This window comes from Fistularia commersonii, chromosome 31 (genome assembly GCF_037954325.1).
Source record: "Fistularia commersonii isolate RoL2024-O1a breed Wild chromosome 31, RoL_Fcom_v1.0, whole genome shotgun sequence".
NCBI classification, from domain to species: domain Eukaryota; kingdom Metazoa; phylum Chordata; class Actinopteri; order Syngnathiformes; family Fistulariidae; genus Fistularia; species Fistularia commersonii.
The window spans coordinates 6,583,754-6,599,198 of record NC_141314.1 but is presented as its reverse complement, the minus strand read 5'-3'; the positions used below and the strand labels follow the sequence as shown (position 1 = coordinate 6,599,198).

Sequence of the window (15,445 nt, the reverse complement as noted above, 5' to 3'; positions counted from 1 at the left end):
ATGTGCCAGGTCTCCTCACAAAGCTGTCATGACAGAAAAGCTTGTGTGTGATTTCAGGCAATGGGATCCCGTTCTGGGCCATCAAGAACAGCTGGGGGGAGGATTACGGAGAACAGGTGAGATCACCCGACCCCCGACCACACCCCTCTGGTAAAAATCATGCAGAATAGACAGTTACGTCGAGACAGTTACTCCTCAATGAGGATCATGGAGCTCAGAGTTGCTCAGCATGGGAATATGACAATGTTTTGTAATCCATGGGAAACACACAGGGTCCTGACAAACCAGTTTGGCGGCTGACTCGACCCAAAGGGAGTGGAATGCAGGATGATCGGTCTTATTCATTTAGCACTGACTTCCAAAGCGCTTCGGCAGCTTCAACCCTGCATTTTTTGCGAGCATGCATGTGTATATGTGTGTGTGTGTTTGACACAATCTTTTTGTCTTCTACAGGGTTACTACTACCTGTACAGGGGATCCAACGCCTGCGGGATCAACAAGATGTGCTCATCTGCTGTGGTCAACTAAACCACCAGCACCTCAAACACACACACACACACACTCTCATGTGCGCACACGTACACATGCAGGTAAATATATAAGTCCTGAACTTCTGCTAAATCAGTGTTTCACCGCAGTACCTCATGCCTGCTGATGAAAAGCTTCCACCTGCAACAGAGAAAGTCTCGTTGAGCAACTAACATTTTAAAGCAGTGTGATGTAGATTTTAGTTTTTATTCCGTTAATCCTAGAGTTCATTGTTTTTAAGCCGGATATTGGTTTTGCAAGACAAACCCACAAGAAAATGCGAACATTCTAGTTAGACGTCTGTGTTGTAAGTTTTCCGAACGTTTTGTGAAACTATGAGTAATTTGTAAGGCATGGCTTTTGATGGGGCGGGGGGTTAACCTCTCGGTCAAGGACGACAGAGCAGCTGGTGTGTCATTTGCTGTGAGACAGCGAGGAATAAATTAAAGTTGAATTACAAACTGCAGAATGATTAATTTTTATTGCCCTAGTTATCCATATAAGTGTCACGGTGACGCAGGAGCCAGAAGGTCCCAGGTTGGATTCCCACTTTTCTGTGTTGATTCTCCATGTTTTGTCTGGGTTTCCTCCCACAGTCCAAACACATAAAGGAGATTCAGTGGAAACCCTACATCTTCCAGATGTGTGAATGGTAGCGTGTCTATATGACGTGTGAATGAGTAAGTGAATGGCTGCATGTCTCTGTAATTGTCCCTGTGATTGGTCCAGGGTGAAACCTCTCATCCAATCACAGCTGGGATTGCAGTCATCCTGACACTGTGATGTCGATAATGAATGAATGAATGAATGAATGAATGAATGAATGGTTCATGCCCTGTGATATTTCTTAAACCCTTAAATCAACTGAAAACACCAACAACCGTTGAGCGTCTCTACTTACAGCCCAATGTGATCTGGACGGGAAAAGAAGAGCACTTTTTTAACAAACTGGAACTGATCTGTAATCAATGTTTATCTTGTATTTATTTTACGATCAGTGAAGACGTTGTTTCTGCAGTCATAAAGCCAACCTTTACCAAAGCCTCACAGCAGTGTGAGGTCATGTTAATCAGACCATTGGGAACAACTGGGTGCTCAGTGTGTTGCTCAGGGAAACTTTGGTATGCAGACAGGAAGAGCCGGTAATCGAACCAGCAACTTTTTGATTTGAGGGGCGCCCGCTCTACCAACTCCTCCTGTGCAAATAGCATTGCAGAAGGTAAAGAAAACCCTGTTTGCTGTTCTCATCTTGAACTTTGCCTTGGCTTTTGAGAATCTGATAGCAGAGAACTCAAGGAAGCAGTGCTATGATAAACCTTGCCAGCTTCTGAGATTTCAGTCAATATGGAACTGCTGTAACGTAAGTAAGGCAGAGGTGCATCAGTCCAGAGAAGTCCTGTGTAAAGGTAAAACAATGGAGCCATTTTAACGGCACAGCCTAACAGGAAAATGTGAAAAATGGATTAGATAATTTTTAACAACCAGATTTCAACATATTATAAGCAGGTACATTGGAGTCTCCATGACTGCAGTGCCGGAACAGCACTGACAGACTGAAGTCATGTAGAAGGTTGAATTTCAGAGGGATGAGCTGTTTTCATTCCTGAAACTAAATATCCTGCTGCGAGTACATTACCAACCTTAAAAACAATTTTCGTAACGGTACTATTTTTCACCTATTATATTAAAACATGTTATCCTTTTCAGTCCCAAACAATCTGTTACTTGGATTTAAATTCTTATCACAAGGCATATCACAATTGCTGTAATGACACTTTGGACTATTTACCACCTGACATAGATTATCTGCATAGTAAATATCAAGAAAAAATAAAAATGCTGTTTAGGTGGTCGGTAGGGAAATTGTTGATTTCAGATTGTATTTAAGCTGAAAATGATCTCAACATTTCGTTGCGCACTCGCTCCCGGTGGCTGGAAGACGTTTCTTGAACGTGTCACCAGCGGCCCAAGAGAATAGAAACTACATTACCCAGAATGCAACGTGCCAACCCGGAAGAAGTAGAATACAGTGGTCTGTGTTCTATTCTCTCAACAATCAAACAATTTTTTGATAATTTTTCTATTGATTATTGTCGATGCTATTATGTAGTTTTTTTTAATTATATTTATGGTGTGAATTAAGCTACAGTACCCCCATTTCAATGGATAGATTTTATTTTGAAAAAGCTTAATAAACGTCATGCCGGAAGTGAAACGGTACCCGTTTTTTTGCGTGTTGTGGAAAACACGGGTGCATGTGGCTCGTCGCTTCACTATAAAGTAATAGTATTTGAAACTGGGACATTTAAATCTGAGAAGAAACCCAGTCATCGACGAATTGAAAGCAATTTCTTCAAGGTACATGACGCTCACAGATTAGCTTTAGCAAGGCTTAGTTTGCTAAGTTATGATGCGGCTAAAGCTAAAGCTAAAGCACCAACACGTTTAGCCGTATGTATGACAGGAAAATATTTTCAAATACATTCTCGAAGTGGTCGTTTTTTATAACGGATGGCGTGAATTGTCACCTAATAGTTAAAATGGGAGAGGTTTTAACTTTTTTTTTCCTTCAGGCTTTTCCCTTTCAGTGGTATCACAGCCCATCGTCTGGTTCCATCTAAACCTCTGCTCTTCACACAAACTATCATCCGGTCCTCTTTCCCTCCATCCATAAACCTCCACCCTTGCATCTCCAACCTCAGCGTCCTCTGTGCTTTTCCAAACCATCTCATTCTTTTATCTCTAGAATATCTTGACATGTGCTGTCCGTCTGATGGACTCATTCCTGATCTTCTCCATCCTGCTCACTCCTAAAGAGGAACCTCCACCGCTTCCTCCAGCACTTAAAATCCTCCACCTGCTTTATCTTCACTTCTTGTCCCCTCACCATTCTACCCGGGATTCACACACATGTAGACAAATAATACACTCTACCTTTGCAAAATATATCACAAAAGATTGCAACACTATTTTCATCTCAGCTCTGCTTCTTGTCCAACTCTTCTCATCAGCTGGCGAAGGACTCTGCTGCTCAGCCTCTATGATGTCACAGGCCACCAAACGCAAACACGTTGTCAAGGAGGTTCTCGGCGACTTTGTCACCCCGACAGAAAAGCAACAGATTGTGAAGGTAGGACGAATTAATCACACTGGACACAACCCGCGGACAGCGAAGACTTCCTCATTCGCCACTTTACCACCCTTTGACAGGTGACCGGTAGCCGTGGCAACAACCTCCATGAAACCATCACGGCCCAGGGTGAGACCTTTCTCGTCAGCATGCCCACCAAGTTCCGCAAGAACATCTGGATTAAGAGAGGTAAGTGACGAAGCGCGGTGTTTGCCTAAGAGAGATGGCATGTTACGGTGTTTTGCGCTATGCGTCCGATATAAACAACGATGATGCGGTTAAAGAAAAGGTAGGTAAAAGTTATCTGGGAAAAACTCAGCGTTTTAAATTGGCTATCAAGATAAACAGGGTAAAAAATAAAAAATGGTGATACTGTTTGCATTCTTCTTGATGTCCCCTTCGGGTCTTGTGTTTGGCACGGTTTCTACCATCCTTGCTTTTCTACCATGTCGAATGTCTACATTGAAGTTCAAATAAGTCGGAACGATGTTTGCTTGGATGACAAATGTAATGTACCTATTCTGAAGCATTGTCGGAAATGATGTGAAAATCTCGCTGCTGTTCCTCGTTGTCCATAATGTTCACTGTTCCATCACACTCGCTGCTGTTATTACTGAAGACGCCCTCTTTCTCTATGTGAGTAAAAGCTTCATTTCCTGTGACGGTATCATCATCATCACTGACAACGCGCTTTTGAAATCCTCTAAAGTGAAACCTGCTTGGTCGTGATAAACTCGGGGAGCCGAACCGGTCGGCTGGACTTTGAATTGTGAATCCCCCTGTTGTCGCTGAGCTGAAGCAGCGGCCCAACGGGGAATATATCTTCCAAGGGGGGAGGGAGTTGTGAACGTTTGTCCCAATTTTTGAAAATGTCAATGAAGTCTCCGCTGAGACGAGGTTTTTTTATCTGCCTGCTCGTGAACCTCGCTGAAGCAGACACAGGACGGTCTCATCTTTGCGACCATTTCACCGTCGTCCCGGAGTATGTCATTTTTATCTCAGACCGGCGTGAAGATGCTGCCTCTGGGGATAGCAGCGTGAGGAGGAAAGCGCAGCGGTTCACGCCTCCTCTTCAGAAAACAGTCTTCTATCCACCTTAAACAAAAACATGTGTTGAGGTTTCTCATTATAATTTGCACATTTTGAAAAGGTTGCTTTTATCCAAGGCTGTGTTCTAATCATTTCTTTTGTAACGTCACATTTGGTTTATTGTGCATTTTCAGCGTTGACGTGTGACGCAGATGGCGGAACCGCTCTGTCGAACACGACTCCTCTCTCTCTCTTCGTGTGTTGTGCTTGGAGACATTATCCCAGCATGGGGCGTGAACCCGTTTATTTCAATGTGCATGTGGAGTTTCAGGCTTTATATTTATTCCGTGTTCATAACGACTTCCTCAATTGACGTAGTTCTCGCCCTCTTGCCCCGAGGTGACTATGTGATTGTTGACCCCATTGAAGAAGGGGAGAAGGTGAAGGCAGAAATCAGCTTCATTCTCTACAAAGATCATATCCAGTACCTGCAGAAAGAGCAGCTGTGGTGGGTGGGACCTCTGACCGATGCACCGCAAACACACCGTCAGTCACTGCATGTGTAGAATAGAAAACAATTCTGTTTTTGACCTTTGACCTCTACTGTAAAACATCACTGCAGCTAGCTTTCACAAATGACGCCAAACAGGGGATTTCACCCCTGCATGCTTGGAAGATGTTGTGGTCAGTTTTAATTTGAACAACCTCAAACTAATCATTGGTATCTAGAGGATGTTGACGTCTGGTTGTTTACCTAAACTCGCTAAGCTTAGCACTCGCGGTTTTCAGCAAACCGATATATGAGCTAGCATGATTTGTGATGATGATGTGTGAAGTGTAACGGCGACCCGTGTCCCTGCAGGCCCGAGGGCTTCATGGAGGAGCCGGTAGCTAAGGACAAAACGAGTAAGCGAGGAGAAGTGGAGGAGGAAGACAAGGGGAGTGTCGGTGACTCCGAGGACGATGAGGCAGATCTGTTTGTGAACACGAACCGCTATAAGTACCATTACACGGAGAGTGACGAGGAGGACAGCGAGGAAGGGGACGAGGAGGAGGAGGGGGATGCATAGTCCGACATTCCTGCTGCGCACGGCTGCTGACTTCCTCGGTGGCGGCGCCGCCGCATCCTGACGAGCCGTCGGATGTGGACCGGACAAACCTGCCAGATTTCGGTTGGACTGTATGAGAAGAAACAGGTCTCGATTGATTTCTTAATGAGAGTCATGTGACTCCCGGTGATAATTTTTTTTTGTCTGTTTTTGTTTTTTTTGTAATTTGTCCTGAAGTGCTATCACTAAATTCTCTCAAGATCATGGCGGAACGCTGACGAATGTGAGTCAGCGGTCTTGAAAAGCAGTGACTGTTGTGATGTCCGGCACCATTCCAGAAAGGGCTTCTGAACACCGCATTGTTCCTTTTCTACCCCCTTGATAAATATATGCTCGAGTAATGCAGTACCCCTCCGAGTACTGACCATGCAGGGTGTATCATCTGTACATAGGAAGTCATTTGAGGTGAATAAAACACTGCAAGATAGTTTGTGTCAGTGTTCTCGGCTCCAACCTGTTGCTTGTGAGACAAAAGCACTTGTTTGGTATTTTATTTTTACTCATTTTGCCGCCGATCCTCTCAAGGTTTCCGTGTGGTCCGTCAAAATAAAACAAACAACCCTCCTAAGTCTTGTACCATTATGTCATACTCCATTTTAACTCCTAATATGCTTTGCCGTGACTACATGTAAGTTCTTCAACTTTTGGTATCTTCAGTGTCAGTAAAAACTATTCATGTAGCGGTCCCCTTTGCAAGAACCATCCGGATTTCCTCCTAACATTGCAGCCTCCTGGATAATGACACGGTCAAGATTGACCTGATGGCCTTCTACCATGACCTTTAACCATTTTATCCCATGACTCAAGTCCAGCGTGCTCTTGTCACCTAGCATCTAGCATCTGCAATGTGCTTTCGTCCAGGAGGGTCAAGCGGAGGTAGATGTTATATCTACAGGTCCCAGATCCCAACCCAGTTGTCTGGTGACGCTTTCCATGTAGAACATGTCTGGACCACCCGATCATCTACATGAACTCAACGTTCCCTCAGAAAACGCTGCCTTTTACCGAGCAGCTCGATGTGGGCGGCCTTCTGCCTTGACTGGTCGGGCAAGAAAGGAAGTGTGACAGTGGGACGGCTACGAATGAACTCCCTTGTAATGACAGCGGTGCTAACAGTTACCTGCTAATAGCAGACATGGTGCAATAATAGCTTTTCTAAGAGAAATAATAGTGAATGGCTTTAGTAGATCAAGCCACGCCTTCTGAGAACCTGCTCCGCGAGAGCCGAGGGTTCTCTGGAGAAGACAGGCTACTTGTCACTCCTCTCGTACTCAGATGTGTTTTCCATTCCTTTCTTTCAACATCACGTTTAATTAGTCAAACTGTCATAACATACATGTTCTGTGCTACTGCAGAAAGCAACCCCGGAGTGTCTTGCTTGATAACGGTGAAAGTCGCAGCCTCTCTCCCCTTATTCTGCTAAAAAGTGTGTGAAAATGGCGGGACTGTGGTACTGATTATTGGCCGAGTGGGTATCAAACGTTGGTCCACACAGGACGCGTTGAACTGCGTGTTAAATCCCTTGACCTTTGACAACATGAGGTGTTCTGCTGTTTACACGACATGTCAAGAAGAAATGCTGAGCGGATGGCAGTAAGACGAACTTGACATAAATATTTAATGAGACTATGGACCCGATCACGCTCCATCAGTGAAGTTTATTTGATAACAAAGGTGCTGCATATGAATGATTCTCACAAGAACAGGAATTCCACTCGACGGCGAAACCGACACGGTCCTTTTGCCAAGAAAGTCACAAAATTAAATAACAACCTCGCCCGGTTTTGTACCTCCTTGAAAAATGTCTGTGAAAATTGTTTCTCAGGAGCTTCTGTTGAAGATGCCAATAGCTTAACATTTCACGGTTTGAAATACTATATCATAAAAATAATGTTGTGATACAGAAGAGCAACTGAAATAGAAATCAGCAAAGAAACGGGGCTCCAAATGAAGTCCAAAGAAACGGGGCACCAAAGGAAATCCTACCAGATTTCTGGTCCTGGAAGCTGCGTGGAAGAACGAGTCCGTAATCCTGTCACCGGGAGACACTAGAATCATTGTCTGCTGCCTCCTCACACGTGTATTCCATGCGGCTATCGCATGGCAGCTGGAAGATCAGATAAGGAGTTTCAGCAGCTCTTTGACAGCTGCTTTTGTGACACGTGCCTGGTCGCGCCCCGCTCGCGAACAATGCCGGCGATAAAGTAATGTTCAGGTGTGAAGTAATGTTGCCGTTTCATCTGGTGATGTAGCACAGAGAAAAAAAAAACAACCCTCCAGCTCTCAGGAGTCACTCGTGGCCGTCAGTGGGTTTTCCCTCCTCCGTTTTTTCCCGCCTCAGTGGGACGCCCCAGCACGCCGGGTTCTGTATCTCGGCCCAGAGTTGAGCCACCTGCTCCGGGGTTCGCCTGTGGACCATGATGACGGTGTGGTACGCGCACGACGACATCTCCTCCTCCTCCGGGAAGTCGAAGGTGAGGAAGGCCGGGTTGTGGACGGGGAGGCTTTCGAGGCGAGCCATGCACATCCCGACGAACACGTCGTCGATGGGGAACAGGTGGAGCCGTTTGGATACTCGGTGCAGGCGGCGGGTCAGCCGGCCCGAGTACAGCACCCCTCCCCCGCCTGCGTACGAGGGGTACAGCCCCACGTAGAAGCTGGGCGGGATGAAGTACTTGGACTTGGGGGCTCGGTCGGGTACCCCAGAGTGTATGACGTCCCCGACCATGAAGTCGTCCATTGCCGCGTCCCCTCGCGCCGTCCTCATCCGGTCTCTCAGGTAGGCGACCATGTTAGGCGTGTTGACGAAGACGTCGTCGTCCCCCTTGAAGATGAAGCGTGTGCTCTTGCAGTTGTCCGTGAACCAGCTCCAGAAGAGCACGTCCTTCAGAGTGAGGTTGAAAAACGTGTCCCTGAAGTCCCACCGCAGAATGTCCCCGTACGTTTCACTTTCGGCTTTCAGCGTGGGGGATAAATCCAAGCCCAAGTCTTCCGGGTCTTCCTTGCCGAGGAGGAACACCCTACGGACGTATCCGCCTTCGTCCCTCCCGCCGGCGCTGCCGTTGGCCCTCCGTCCCGCCACCCACTCCGCCCGGCCCCAGGTCTCCCGGATAGCTCGGCGGTTCTTGAAATTGAGCTCTGTGGTTTTGACGGCGAGGAGGAGCAGAGGGGGCTCCTTCTCGTCGGCCGCTCCGGCTCCGCAACCGGACCGCGGCTGGATGAGCACCGGGTAGTCCCTCCTGCCCATGTGCTCCACGAAGGTCTGCAGCTGTCGCGGCATCTCCTTCCTATCCGGCTCTTCAGCACGCGAGAGACTTTGGTTCAGAAGTGACTCGTAAAGCCGGACGCCGTCGGGCTTCGGCTTTTTGTTTCGGGAAAGTATGATGGGATTGAAGAGACGGTCTATCGGCATCTGGAGCTGATTCCAAAAGGCGGCTTCTCGGATCCTCCAGAAAGTTTTCGGCGTGGAGGCGAAGCTGTTATTGTCGAATGTTCCGGGGGCCACAAAGTGAGGGTTCGGGGAGGTCTGCACTGGTGTGCCGTGCTGCACGTCGCTGTTCATCGTCATACACACCATGACGCAGACGTAGACAAACATGAGACCCAGGCAGATGCATGGCGTGCAAACGCAGATGAACACATTCCGCCAACGGCAGAAGCACCGGGCCATTCAACTGCAAAAGAAAAGCGGAACCGTGAGGAGAAGGTTTACTTATTTCGGAGTCGCGACAAGACAGTTTGGAGCTAAAACGGCTAAAGTAGCCGTCGGAACGCGGGTGTTTCGGAGCTACGGGCTGCGTGGAAGCTACCAGATGATATTCATCCGGATCTTGATATTCAGACTCGGGCGCCAACAGCTGGGCGATGTTTTCTCCGGGTCGCGGCTAATCCTCGTCAAAGCTTTGAACAAGGATTAACGTTCGGCGAGATTCCCCTGCAGGTTTGTCCACCTAAGCTTCTAACTCTGCTCCTGAGCGTCGGAGTTTACTCTCATAGCAACACCAGACAGGCGCTGGAAATGTTCTAAGCTGTGTCTTGACCAGTGCAGTTTGACCATCGTGGCGTTCTGTGCCGCTGGTCCATGAACTCACCCGATTTAGTGGGAGCCTTTCTCACTCGCTGGGTCCTCCTCTAGATAGATATCCCATACCAAGTCTGGTGATGCTTTAATCCCCCTCGCAAATTTCCATTTCTCTCGCCCACAGTCGCACCGTCTCGAGGCTCTGACAACAAACCGTCGTTGCTCAATAGTGACAATAGCTGCTCGCTGAGGTTGCTTTTAAGGCGCGGGCGGTCGTACACGCTTCCAGGGATCTGCCCACTTGGCCGCTGTGAACTGGAAAGACATGTTACGTTGTCGCCACCTGGAGAACGGCAGGGCGAGAGGACCGTGGATGCAGTCGCCGCAGTCAGATCTTCAGGAAAATGCATCGAGCGCCACCGTGCTTGCAAATGTAAAGGAGCTCCCCGTCCACTTCGGTGTCTGTGGGGGGGGGCTGATACCTAAAGAGCAGGTCTAACAGCTCATTTACACCTGAATGTCTTCACGGCGGAGCTGCTCAGGCTTCGAGCCCGCCACCGTCGCGCATCTCCCAAGCCCGCTAGAGGCCCCCAGGCAGGACTGGCGAACACACAGACGCCTCTTAGTCACATTGTGGATGTCGGGTCCAGAGATGAATGCATTAATAGTTTGTGGCTCTCGCTCCCATACATGTGACATGCAAATAAAAGTTGCATTCAAGGCATCATCGGGTGAGAGGCGGGGTTCACCCTGGACAGCTCCATCGCGGCCACATATCAAACCATTCACTCTGTCATTTGCAAACCTTGTAGGGAGATGCAAGCATATGAGTCAGAGACAATCTTTCCTTCACACGTCATTTAGACACACAACCATTTGAATCAAGAATGCTTATTCTCATTCTGATTCACCCTCTGGGCGATGCGAGGTTTCCGGTGAACCTCCCGTGTGTGTTTGGACTGTTAGAAACTCAGAGAACAGAATGAATATATCGGATTCCTTAAACAGTGGAAACTGGCTGAGCGGGAAGAACGTGTGACAGTTATGACGGCGCAGTTTCACTTAAGCATTCATGGATCATGCATTCATCACATCATGCAAAGCTGACGTTTGATTGGGGCTCGGGGGTGCTGGAGCCTATCCTAGCTGCGATTGGGCGAGAGATGGGGTTCAGCCTGGACCGGTGTGAATAAGAGGGTGAATGGTTGTATGTCTCCATATGGCATGTGAAGGACAAAACCTTCCATGATGAGGGAATGATCAGTCCTCCAGATGGGACTCCCAGAAGCAGCCTGGAGCGAAAGGTGTCGTGACCCCCCCCCCCCCCCCCCCCCCCCCCCCTTCATGGATTCAACAAACAATGGAAACTGGCTGAGCGGGAAGGACATGTGACACCGATGACAGCGCGATTTTATTGAAACATTCATGCATTCACATCACGCAAAGCTAAGCTTAGACTTTGGTGACTGGAAGCTATCCCAGCTGTGATTAGGCTGGGACTCACCCTGGACCAATCACAGGGACACATACAGAAACTAAAAACCACTCATGCTCTTGTTTATACGTCTGGACAATGCTGGTTCTCCGGTGAATGTGTTTGGACCGTGGGAGGAACCCGGAGGAACCCCACGCACACACGTAGATACTCCACACAGAAAGGCCTCCTGTGGGAATCCAACCAGGGACCTTCTCACCCCGAGAAGGAGGCTTGCCGTTCGAGGTCGAATTCCGTCTTCTTTTCCGCTAGAGATGTTTCTCGTCGCGCGGTTCATTGAGGCAACAGCGCCCCCTAGTGGCGACGAACGACAAACCATCACTTTTCTTAAAAACGACAGGACCTTTTCAAACTGGTAGGAATAGAGTTTTATTTTTCATATGAAGGGGTGGTTCGGGAGTTCTCTTCTTTTACAAGTAGAATGTTTTGTTTTTTTGTTTTTGTTTTTTGATAAAACTTGCAAAAAATCTTTTTTTTTTTTTTCCTAGCATATTCCAAGAATGATGGACATGAAGATAAAGGAGGGAGAGGGAGCGGAGGGAGGGAGGAAAGGAGGGGGGGGGGGCGGGGTTTATTGCTGAATGTTAAAATGAAGAAACGTTTTAATTAACTTTTTTTTTCTTCTTCTTCTTCTTACCGAGTGGGGAAAACTAAGGAAAAAAAAGTTTGCTTGCTGCTTTTATCCATGCACCCAACTATCAGTACCACGAGGACATGCAGGGGGGGTGAGAAAGGGAGCAGGTCAGTAAAAAAAGACAAAGGCATATCGCTTGGCAACAGACATGGAAAGGGCGTGACGAGTGTGTGTGTTTGTGTGTGTGTCCCAGTGTGTGCTTCGTCATATCTGATGCAATAAAACGGATGCTGTGTGTGCAGGGATGGCGGTGGGGGGGCTGCAGGGGTCGACATCTCAGCTAGCTCTAGAGGCACCGTCGCCTTCGCTCGCGGCTTTTCCACAACGCAAACCCCGGATTGGTTAGCGATAGATGGAAAGTAGGTCGGAGAAGCTCCTCGTCGTTTTTTAGGAGTCTTCCTTGACGGGTGAGCCGTGCCTCTCCTGCGTGAAAACAAATCACTCTACTACGACTCTAAACGTTTTTTGTTTTTGTTTTCGGGGGGTGGGTGTATCGTGGTAATGTATCCAACACAGTGTTATTCTACTCCAATGCTCCAAAGTCCACGCATCCATCCGGTGACACCGCCAGTGTGCTATTCGCTTATGCGTCTGGAGGTGGTTGACCAACGGGCTGGAGGAAGGGGGTGGAGATGGAGGTGGAGGTGGTGGGGTCGGATGGAGACGGACACCTGACCGAACATTCAGTCGACATGAACAAGCAGAAGTTAAAAGTATAGGGATGTGCGAGCGCGTGCTAACGGTTAGCCGCGAGCTGAATGGAGCCCGCTCTCTAGCAGTGTGAACCTGCACACTTAACACAAGCATTTGTTTGTCATTGTTTGCCCCCTCCTCCTCCTCCTCCTTCTCCTCCTCCTCCTCGGAGCAGGACTCTACGTTTTCCAGCAGGGTTATAGTAGTACAAAAAGAAAACGGTGGGGTAGGTTAAACAGATATGGTCTCATTGTCACACGTTCCACACACACACACACACACACACACACATATAGCTTGAAGTTAAAAAAAAAAAAAAAAAGATACCGTTTTCTACCCTCGCGACCTGAACGCATCACGCCGGGACGGGGAGGAGGCCGGGGTGGGGAGGGCGGGGACGTGGATCTGGCCCGCGGGCTGGACTGCGGCCGAGACGGCGTGATCTCTGCTCGAGTCTCTGTAGCTGTGATGTGATGGGGAAGTCCTGAGACACAGTGCGGCTCTAAGCTGCTGGCATAGGAAACGGACGGGCTTGGCAGTCCACAGGAGGCCAGAGTCAGGCTGGATTACAACTGGAGTGGTTTTCGGGTGGGGTCGTCGGGGGTCGTGGAGGGGCGGGTCGGGGGTCGGGGTTAGATCGGCAGCTCCCTGGCCAATGACTGCTCACGGAGGGAGGGTCTTACAGTGCAATGGAGCTTCTGGCAGCGTGAGGATAGTGAGAGGAGCATGTCAGTCCACCCAGGTGCACTACCGAATGAGGCTTTGTAAGGTGCGCGCACACACACACACACACACTCTCACACACACACACACACACACACACACACATTGCAACCCCCGCCAATGTCATGGCAGCACCCTGAACACCTACGCAGAAGTCTTGAGGTCACTTTCCAGGAAGGGCTCCCCCCCCGATGCTTTTGGAAAACGACGCGTGACTGGACGGGAAGCGGCGGACGTGAAAGGACGCGTGTCGGTCCGGGTTCGTCCCCGAACCCGGCGGATTCGACTCCACACACAACCGAACGCTTGGCGGGGGGGGGGGGAGGAAGAGGAGAAGGAGAGGAGGAGGAGGAGGAGGAGGATGGTAACCATGTAAACAGACACCTTTTACACAGGAGGGATCGATATTGCATGATGACAATCAGATCACAGTTCAAAAAAGGAGGAGGATCCCAAATCAGAGAAAACCCAAAGCAAAAGGAAGGAGGAGGGAGGGTCTCTATAAAAACCAGGAGTCTTTATAAGAAAGGCTACAAAACTCAATGGGACCTCCGACTTCAGCATACAGCAAAAGGCACCACAATATTATTCTATTTATCTAACTCGTGAAAAAATTGGCACGTAATTCTCTTATTTTCTCGTCTCTCGTAATGCTGTAAATCAAAAAACTCGACATATAAATATACCCCCCCCCGCCCTCGTTATAAAAAAAGTCTTTGCTGTTAGCTAGTAGACAATTTTGCTGAAATGAAAATAAATATTTCATTTGTTTAGAATATCTGTCTGTTATACAAAATAAAAATATTTCTCCTAGGTGCAGGTCTCTAGTCCACTGGTTGTGTGTCGGGAGGGGGGGGGGGAGGGGGGGTGGCGGGGCGTGGAGTGGCAGGGGTATCTGGGTGGGTGTGGGGGTGGGCGTGGGTGGGCGGGTGGGTGGAGGTCGAGTCTTAAAGGGGCGTGTTGTCGGTCTTGGAGCGCTGCGACTGGGCGCCGCGGCTCTGTCCGTTGCTCCGCGCCCCCGGCCGGCCCAGCCCGCGGTGAGTCCGTGCGTCGGCACCCGACGACGAACGGAAACCCGGCACGCTCAGGGGAAGGTCCACGTTCATGTTCTGCATACTGAGGAACGGCGTGCTCTCCCCGTGAGCGTCCTCCTCGTCCTCCTCGTCCTCGTCCTCCTCCTCCTCGTCCTCCTCCGACTGGCTGAAGCTCTGCGAGCTGTAGTCCCGGAGGCCCGCCGGCCGCTGCGAGACGTGCCCGTTGAGGCGGTTGCGTCGCGGGCGGCGCCGGCTCCGGATGGGCTCCCTGGAAGAGGCGTACTCCTGGGTGGTCTCGTAGGCCTCGTCGTCCGGGAGGCGGTAGGGGCTGGACGGTAGGCTGCCCGTGCTCTCCGTCAGGTACGGTCGCCTCGGACGCCGGGGCTGCCGGTACAAACTTCCATCCTGAAACATCGAAACTAACGCGGTGACAACTTGCTGAAAGGTTCCTCGGCAGGAACATCTCAAAGTGTAACGTTTGATGTTCGCTTCCCCTCCCACCCTGTTCGCGGTGGAACCGCTATATTTCTGGTCCAGAAACCCAACCTAAAGACGAGAGTACACTTGAGACCCCAGTTGCTCCCACTTGTATGCTTCGCGCCTTGCAAGGCAGCTCTGCTGCCCTCAGTGTGTGTGTGAATGGGTGAGTGTGAGCTGGTGTGAAGCACTCTGGTAGTGGAAACCATATGAGTAAATGGTATATCCAGGAGAAAAGGGAGGAAGCGTGGATACCTTTGACCAATGCTTTGTTTGCGCTAACTCCTTATGCAGTCAGGGAGGGGGCGGAGCCTATCCTGGCTGTCATTTGCTAAGAGGCGTGATTCGCCCTGGACCTGTCAATCACATAACCATTCACCCTGTCATTCACACGCCATTTAGAGACATACAACTATTCCCCTTCTCGTTCACACGTCTGCACAATGTAGGGTCTCCAGAGAACCTCCTGCATGAGTTTGGAGCGTGGGAGGAACCTGGAGAACCCCGACGAACCCCACACACACACGGGGAGAACATGGAGACTCCACACAGGGATCCAACCAGGGACCTTC

General features: G+C 49.3%; 4 protein-coding genes across 7 annotated transcripts in view; 2 read left to right on the top strand and 2 right to left on the bottom strand.

The window, feature by feature from the left end:
- The window catches only part of ctsf (cathepsin F), a 91,330-nt gene that overhangs the window by 6,910 nt on the left and 68,975 nt on the right, over nucleotides 1-15,445 (top strand). The window contains exons 13-14 of one of the 2 annotated variants that reach the window (XM_086178687.1): nucleotides 58-116; nucleotides 454-562. In XM_086178687.1, coding sequence (XP_086034813.1) covers nucleotides 58-116; nucleotides 454-528 — 134 coding nt within the window. In that variant the 3' untranslated portion in view covers nucleotides 529-562. Of the gene's footprint in view, nucleotides 1-57; nucleotides 117-453; nucleotides 990-15,445 lie in introns of those variants that run through there. The other variant, XM_086178686.1, reaches the window with a different exon arrangement.
- Nucleotides 2,738-6,364, top strand: eif1ad (eukaryotic translation initiation factor 1A domain containing). 2 transcript variants are annotated; one of them, XM_086178689.1, is made up of 6 exons: nucleotides 2,742-2,886; nucleotides 3,275-3,440; nucleotides 3,540-3,658; nucleotides 3,739-3,847; nucleotides 5,087-5,195; nucleotides 5,550-6,364. In XM_086178689.1, the coding sequence occupies exons 2-6, from the start codon at nucleotides 3,302-3,304 to the stop codon at nucleotides 5,755-5,757; spliced, it is 684 nt and encodes a 227-aa protein (XP_086034815.1). In that variant the 5' UTR covers nucleotides 2,742-2,886; nucleotides 3,275-3,301; the 3' UTR covers nucleotides 5,758-6,364. The 2 variants fall into 2 exon arrangements, with proteins under 2 accessions (XP_086034816.1, XP_086034815.1); XM_086178690.1 differs by lacking the exon at nucleotides 3,275-3,440 and having other exon boundaries at nucleotides 2,738-2,886.
- LOC147215737 (N-acetyllactosaminide beta-1,3-N-acetylglucosaminyltransferase 2-like) lies at nucleotides 7,445-10,030 on the bottom strand. The gene is made up of 2 exons (XM_086178892.1): nucleotides 9,888-10,030; nucleotides 7,445-9,470 (listed from the first exon to the last, which is right to left on the bottom strand). Exon 2 carries the CDS (start codon nucleotides 9,464-9,466, stop codon nucleotides 8,087-8,089), a length of 1,380 nt encoding a protein of 459 aa, XP_086035018.1. The 5' UTR covers nucleotides 9,467-9,470; nucleotides 9,888-10,030; the 3' UTR covers nucleotides 7,445-8,086.
- nrg2b (neuregulin 2b) overlaps nucleotides 14,305-15,445 on the bottom strand; it is a 45,562-nt gene continuing 44,421 nt past the window's right edge. For both annotated transcript variants that reach the window (XM_086178867.1, XM_086178868.1), the window contains one exon: nucleotides 14,305-14,801. In XM_086178867.1, coding sequence (XP_086034993.1) covers nucleotides 14,310-14,801 — 492 coding nt within the window. In that variant the 3' untranslated portion in view covers nucleotides 14,305-14,309. The remainder of the gene's footprint in view (nucleotides 14,802-15,445) is intronic.

Bases quoted from the DNA above. Each gene is read 5' to 3' on its own strand.
- eif1ad (XM_086178689.1), top strand. From the start codon at position 3,302: ATGGACTCATTCCTGATCTTCTCCATCCTGCTCACTCCTAAAGAGGAA. The intron at 3,659-3,738 runs GTAGGACGAATT...ACCCTTTGACAG, and splicing joins AAAAGCAACAGATTGTGAAG to GTGACCGGTAGCCGTGGCAA. The intron at 3,848-5,086 runs GTAAGTGACGAA...TCTTGCCCCGAG, and splicing joins GAACATCTGGATTAAGAGAG to GTGACTATGTGATTGTTGAC.
- LOC147215737 (XM_086178892.1), bottom strand. From the start codon at position 9,466: ATGGCCCGGTGCTTCTGCCGTTGGCGGAATGTGTTCATCTGCGTTTGC.